This window comes from Merops nubicus, unplaced genomic scaffold (genome assembly GCF_000691845.1).
Source record: "Merops nubicus isolate BGI_N331 unplaced genomic scaffold, ASM69184v1 scaffold29652, whole genome shotgun sequence".
Classification (NCBI taxonomy): Eukaryota; Metazoa; Chordata; class Aves; order Coraciiformes; family Meropidae; genus Merops; species Merops nubicus.
In genome coordinates, this window is record NW_008592116.1 from 11,450 (window position 1) to 18,109 (window position 6,660).

At 58.4% G+C, this 6,660-nt stretch overlaps 1 protein-coding gene across 1 annotated transcript in view; it reads right to left on the bottom strand.

Annotated features, from left to right (window-relative positions):
* LOC103767932 (AP-1 complex subunit beta-1) overlaps positions 1 to 2,060 on the bottom strand; it is a gene marked incomplete at its 3' end in the record, with an annotated part of 12,892 nt that extends 10,832 nt beyond the window's left edge. The window contains exons 1-2 of the mRNA XM_008935065.1: positions 2,024 to 2,060; positions 930 to 1,035 (exon numbers count right to left, since the gene is read on the bottom strand). Of these exons, the coding sequence (XP_008933313.1) occupies positions 930 to 1,035; positions 2,024 to 2,060 (143 nt within the window). The remainder of the gene's footprint in view (positions 1 to 929; positions 1,036 to 2,023) is intronic.
* Between the last annotated feature and the right edge of the window lie 4,600 nt (positions 2,061 to 6,660).

Below are 6,660 nucleotides of genomic sequence, written 5' to 3' on the forward strand. Positions count from 1 at the left end.
CTTTCACCACAGACGATCCAGCCAGATCAATGAGACTATTAAACCACCTCAGGAGAGGCCATCAGGAGGAGTCATCCCCCCTGTCAGATGTTCCTTGGCTCCTTGGAGGCTTCTCCACCCCCACAAAGTCAGAGGGTGGATCCACTTAGGGGATCAACCAGGGCACCCCTAAGCCTGGGGTGCTGCACTTGGCTGGTTCTCCCACAGGGGAGCTGCCACCCACATCCCTGGCTCTCACCCCGGGCTGAACTGGGCTCTGCTGGCACCTCCCAGGGAGGGGTGAGCTCAAACTCCTTCCTTGCAACCTAAAATAGCCACACACCAAAAAATTGACACGTCCAGTGTCACCTCCACCACGGTGACCCCAAGACAGGGTGTTACCTGCTGTGGGGAGTGCTCTGGGAGCTGGGGCTGCCCCAGTTTTCCAAACACAGAGCCCACAGCATGTTTTTTTTTCCCCCCTCCATCTACTCCCAAATGCAAAGGTGTGTAAGATGGATCCAGGAGAAGAGGGAAAAGCAGCTGCCCGACCTTTTGGACTGGAGTGGGTGCAAAGGGCTGCTTGACACCGAGGCAGAGCCACCGACCCTCTGCCACAAAGGCTCAGAGGGGGGTTCTGCTTGTTTTTAGCAACACTTGGAGGAAGAGGCAATAATCCAAACAACTTATCTGGCAGCCAGACCAATCCTCTTTCAGCCAGATTACCACCAAAGCCCGGCGAGCCCCTGCCTGCAGGACAGCCACGCACACAAACCCTCTCCTCCCACAGCAGGGGGCACAGCTGCAGCCAGGACTTTGCCTGCTCCTCACCAGAGACAAAAGCCAGCCCAAAAATCCCCCATGGAGGCAGCGAGGGGGGAAAACAGGAGCCTGCAAGCTGCCCGAGCACCCTCCCCGACGTGGTTTGGCCCGGGCACCCTGGCACCCACCTGACATCTTTGCCAACAGTCATGGATGCTATCACCTTCTTCACAGCCTCCTTCTTCTTCTCCTTCTTGTCGCTGTTCAGTTCAGCTTTCAGCTCAAATATCTCCCCTGGAGGAAGGGGAAAAGGGGTGAGGGGATGGAGCACCCCCCCCGTGTTGGGTGACCCCAGCTCCCACCCACAGCACACAGGCTGCGGTGCCACCCTGCATGCTCCACAGACCAGGAGTTGGCAAAAGGGGTTTTAACTTCCCAAATATCTTCACCAAGGGATGGGGCTGCTCTGGGGGCTCAGCTCTTAATCAGAGAAAACAGATTTGAGTGTGTTGGTGCATCCCTGCAGCTCTGCAGTTCTGCACAGAGGGCTTTAAGGACCAGAGATGCTGCAGGAGTGGTGAGCACCAGCACCCTGCACCCCCAGCACAGCACATGGGGTTCATTTGGTGGGTATTTTTGGCTGTGGGACAGTTCTCACAGCACAGAGAAAAGCCCCAGCCCCACGCATGGCTGTTGGGAGCCTTCCCCTACCTGGGGAGCCCTCCCCAGCTCGATGACGACAACAGGAATCCCCCAGCCCAGCACCTTGCTGGGAGCAACCAGTGGCTCTGGACCCAGCCCAAGGGCATCGTCTCCTGCCCTCACAAAGCCACACTGAGCTCTTCACTCACTCCTGGGCAAACAGACTGAAGAGGAAGATGCCACTTGGCCTTCCTCCACATTAACTCCTCAGTCTGGAAAGGGCTCAAGTCAAATGCTCTGAGCACTTCTGTACCAGCCCAGAGGGGCTCAGAGCAGGGCCTATGTCCCACAGCAGCTCCTGGGCTGCTAAAGCTGAGAACCCAGATGCCACCAGCCTCATCTCGGGGTTCAGGGGTTTGGTGACACAGTGCTCTGACCCCAGGGCAGCCCAGGAGCCACCCTGGCTGTGTCAAAGCAAGGAGCAGGGTGTCAGCCACAGCATCTCACGTGGGCTCAGGGCATTCCCACAGGGGCTGGCACCTCCCTGCAGGCCCAGCCTTCCACATCTGGCTTGTACGGGTGCAAGAGGAGCCTGATTATTTGGGGAAAAACTGCGTGACCCTCCCACTCCCTCTCTTACCTTTCTTGGTGGTGGTGAAGTACTTTGAGTCTGTCATGGTGGTCTCCAGCTAGAGGCAGGTCCCTGGGAGGAGAGGCAGACCAGAGAGCTTGAGGGGTGGGAGTTTCCTTGGTAGGGTCGCTACAAAGAGCTCCAGGGAAGGAAGGAGCTTGGGATCTGATGGGAAGAGCTACAGGGAGGTGAAGAGCCTGTAGAAGCCCTCAGCTCCCACTCCCCAGGGAGGGTGAGCTCCTCACAGCCACGCCGGTGCGCCGCGGGCTCTGCTGATGAGCTGGTTCACTAACGAGGATGTGGAGGAGGAAGAGGAGGAGGAAAACAGTCACTGAAGACACCAGCCTTCATCCCTGCTCAGGCTCCAGCCTCAACTTGTTTCTCCTACCAGCAGCAGACACTTTGCTCACTCCATCCCACAGGGAGCTGGGCAGCCCTCGTCCCTGCCACGAGGGCTCAGCGATCCCCCAGGGTCACATTTCCTCTTCCAAAAAAACACTTTCCTAGGGAAAATTCCCTCCCAGCCTTCCCTCACATCTACACAGGGAGCAGCCCTGGGGTGGGAAGAGGAACCCCAGGCTCCGGGAAGGGGACAGCCCAGCTGAGGGCTGCAAATCTGCCAACACCCGACCAAACACAGCAGCGAGACCAAGGGCAGCCTCTTCCAGAAACCATCCCCACTCTGGGAGTGTTGCTTTAAATTCAACGGGTTCCCACCCAGCACTTTGGGCTAGATTATGTAATTCAGGCAGTTTAGGGCTGATCCACAGCTTGGCAGGCCGAGGAAGCCCAAGGTGCAGGCAGCAGACAAGCCCTTCTGAAAGGTCAGCAGGGATCTGTCTCATGTGGCTCCTTCACCCCTATTCCCTCAACAGCCAAGAGACTGGAGGATTGTCCTTGAAAGCCCGCAGTGGCCTTGCTGGTTTGGAGGGGCAGGAGCACAGAAAGCAGAGCCAAGTGGAAAAAAAGAGCTTGCAAATGGTTTTAAAATGTAAATGAGCACGTTGAAAGCCAAATGCAGCAATCCCCTGCGAGCCCAGCAGAGGAACTGCTCCTCTGTTCCCTGTCCAAGCTGGAGAGGGATCCCCAACAGGGATAAAAAGAGAATCTGGATAAAATCTGGGGGTTGAGCCCGCCGGGCAGAGCACACAGCCAGGGCCAGCCTGGCGGGCAGGAAAAGAGGAAGAGTTTGCACCAATTCAGGGGCCGCTTTGGGTGCTGGCAGCACGGTGCAAATGCTGTGACAGAGGGGGCAGGTCTGCCACAGAGCTGCCCCAGCCCTGCTGAGGCTGCCCCATGAGCCAGCCTCACCTGAGGCACAACTCTCCTCCCTGCTTCAGTTACCTGGGATTTCTGGAGAGCCTTTTTTTTTGCCCCCCCCTTAGGTCGATGGCTCTCCCGGGCTGCGCCGCAGCAGCTCTCTGCAGATCCCGTCCTGCACAGAGAGAGAGACAGAGGGAGAGGGAGGAAGGAGGATTTACTGCAGTCCCTCTGAGCTGACCGACCTGGCTCGCCCTCAGCCCAGCTCTGCAGAAGTGCCTGGAAAGCAAACTTGAAGCCTACCAGGGAACGTTTGCAGCCGGCTGGGAGACATGAATCACTCCCGGAGCCGCCGGATACCTCGGCGTGCTTCAGCCACCCAGAGCCCCACCGACCCCCCCAGCCAGACACAGGCACTCGTCTGCCCCTCTCCTTCAAGCCCTGACAGCAGCCTCCAAAGAGCAAACCTCCTCCTCCTCCTCCAGCCCCTTGCTCCCCACCCCAACGTCAGGACCAGGCTCGAAGCAACCCAGCGCCTCAAGCAGGGCGACTGGAGCCTCGCTCAGCCTCTCCACACCCACCAAAATGGGGTGCTCAGCACCCCATGTGCATGCCCCTAGCCCCCCCAAGGCTGATAACCAGCCCAGGGACTGCTGGCACAGCCCTGCTGAAGGTGAATTCCCCCGAGCTCAGCCCTTGGGCAGGTTCCAGTGCTGCTGCCTGGCTCCAGTTTTAAGGAGGGCAAAGGAAACGGTTCAGGGACTGCAGAGCAGCTCTTGCACTGCTCCATCTTCTTCCACGTGTGTCTTTGTCCATCTGGAACTGGGTGAAATCAGGCAGATTTCTGGTGTACAGGAGCAGGGGGGTTGTCAGATCCAGAGCCAACAGCCTCTATCCTCTCATCTGGACAGATCTGCTTGTTCAGATTCATTACAGCGAGTTGCAAACACTCTGCCCTTACTAAACACCCTCCACAGATGAGCAGAACCAGGCAGTGGGAGCTCACAGGCAGGCAGGGAGCTGTGGAGCCAGGAGCTCAGCCCCAGCTCCAGCCATTCCCATCGAGCTCCTTTCCAGGCTGGGAAAAGCATTCCAGCTCTCCCACTGAGGGGCTGAGCAGAGCAGCAGCTCCCGACAGCAGCCCAGGAACAGCCCCAGCACTGAGAAAAACCAAGACACAAGATCTGCAGCCACAAAACAGGGACAACAAAAATCCCCTGACCTCGCAGCAGCCAAATTTTCACCCTGTCTTCTCTCCAAACGTATTTTAAGCCTGTCTTGCAAACTGGATTCAAGGGGTGGAAGCGTTTGTAAGGATCTGGTGGCAAAAGAGCAGCTGGGTGTTGGAGGGGAGCACCCACAGCTCACCCACACCTCGTTTGGGCTCCTCAGGGCCGTGCTGAGGACAAGCAGCACAAACCTGCAGCCTCCCTGCGACCCTGGCACCACCAGCTCAGGGCACCAGGGCTCCTGCACCCTCCCAGCCCTGCTCTCCAGGGGTCCCTGCAGCTGAGGAACCTCCTCTCCGAGGCCCTCCTGCAGCAACCCCTCCTGCACCTCCCACCTCACAGGCTTTATCCTTGATCTCATCCACCTGGAATGACTACGTTGAAGAGCTCCAGAGCAACACTGCTCTTCTAAGAGCAGGCTGGTGGCCATGCCACCCTGCCTCCCACACCCCTCCTCTGCCTGCCTCGGTGGGGAGAACACCCTCCACACTCACCCAACGAGCTTGTTCTGCTGCTGAGCTGCAGTTCTGAGGAGCCTGGGGCAGGGCTGAGCTCAGCCAGCCCCCTGCTCCCAAATCCAGCTGTCCCTGGGTGAAGATGCTCCTAACCCTGAGGTGCAGCAGTGAACACTGTGGTGCCTCTCACCTGCCAGAGCTCTTGGTGACAGCAACAATGCCAAATAAGCCATCGCTGGTGCCACTGGTCTCCTCTTACAGGGAGCAGAGAAAACTGGTTGGTGACCCCCAGCTCCTTGTGCTGCTCTATTTTAGGCTGATTCCTCCATCCCTGAAGGCTGAGATGCTGCATCTTTCAGCTTCCAACAACACAGCCCCACGGCCTGGGAGGGGATGTGGGGCTGCTGTTCTGCCAGAGGAACGAGCCACCCAGGCACCCCACGAGCACCCAAACCGTGCCCAGGACACCCCGAGTCCACAGTTGCCCCAGTGAGAGGGTTCTCAGCAGCTCTGCCCGTCCTGCTGCAGGTTCTGAGACAGCCCCAAACAGGAGTTCAGCGGCCAGCAGCAAGTTTGGAGCTACTCAGCATGATGAGTGTCTTGAGGAGGGTCTGACGAGGCAGGCAGGAAGGCAGCAAACATAGGCAGACACACCCAGCCCTGCAAACACACGCCAGGGACTAAACGTTGGCACCCAACGTGGAGGGAGAGGCAAAGAGGAACAGAAACTTCTCTTCTGGTTTCCTAGAATGGGAACTTTTCTTCTAAGGAAGAACTCACTTTGAAAGCAGAGGCTCAGCAGGGGCAGAAAACTGCCCCCACAAACCAGGCAGAGTGGTGAAACCCAACAGGCCACGGAAAAAAGGGAGATAAAACCCACCCCAAAAAGTTGAGACGGGTGAATGGAGCCACGAAGACCTCACACAACTCCCCTCTGCCAGCCAGAAGCAACTCAAGCCAATGCCAAGGGCCCTGCCCTCGGTGAGGGCCCCCCGAGCAGGCAGGTGCCAGCAGGGGAAGGTAAAATCCCAAGTGTGGAAGGGGAGATCCAAGAGCCTCGTGCTGAACCCGATTTTCTCCTCCTCAGTGAGGCTTCCCAGCGTACCCCATCCCGTCCCCGTGCTCAGCCCCACACCTCTCCCCACAGCTCTGGGGGCTCACGCCCGCCCCATGCACGCTCCCCAGGATGATATTTCCCCTCAGGACTGGCCTAACTCGAGCCAGGCACAAGCTCAGCCCTGCTGCTGCACCCCGAGCTCTGCTCAGTTCCAAACACCAACCCAAAGGGCCCAGGATCATCCTGCCCAGCCACAGAACCACCCTGCCAGGGATCAGTGAGCCTCAAGGGCTGGCGAGACCCCACAGCTCCCACCTAGGAGTAAAATCAGATGAAGTGCTGGGCAACTCCAAACCCCAGAGCGCCAGCATCAGGCCCTCCCTTAACCCAGGGGGCAGCAGGGAATCGAGGCCCAAACGATACATCCCATCATCTGATAATTAGGGAATAAAGCCCAAGGAGAAAGGGAAGCCCCAAGGTGTCCCCTGTGGCACACCCCAGCACTCTGGGGAGCTGGGAGGGATTTTAAACAGCCAAAAAGCACCCCAAGCAGGGGTGATGCCTCCAGCACCCAACCCAAAATACCAGCCGAGGGCCCTCGGAGAGGCTGAGGACTCGGTTCTGGAAGGCAGGGCAGGGCTCCAG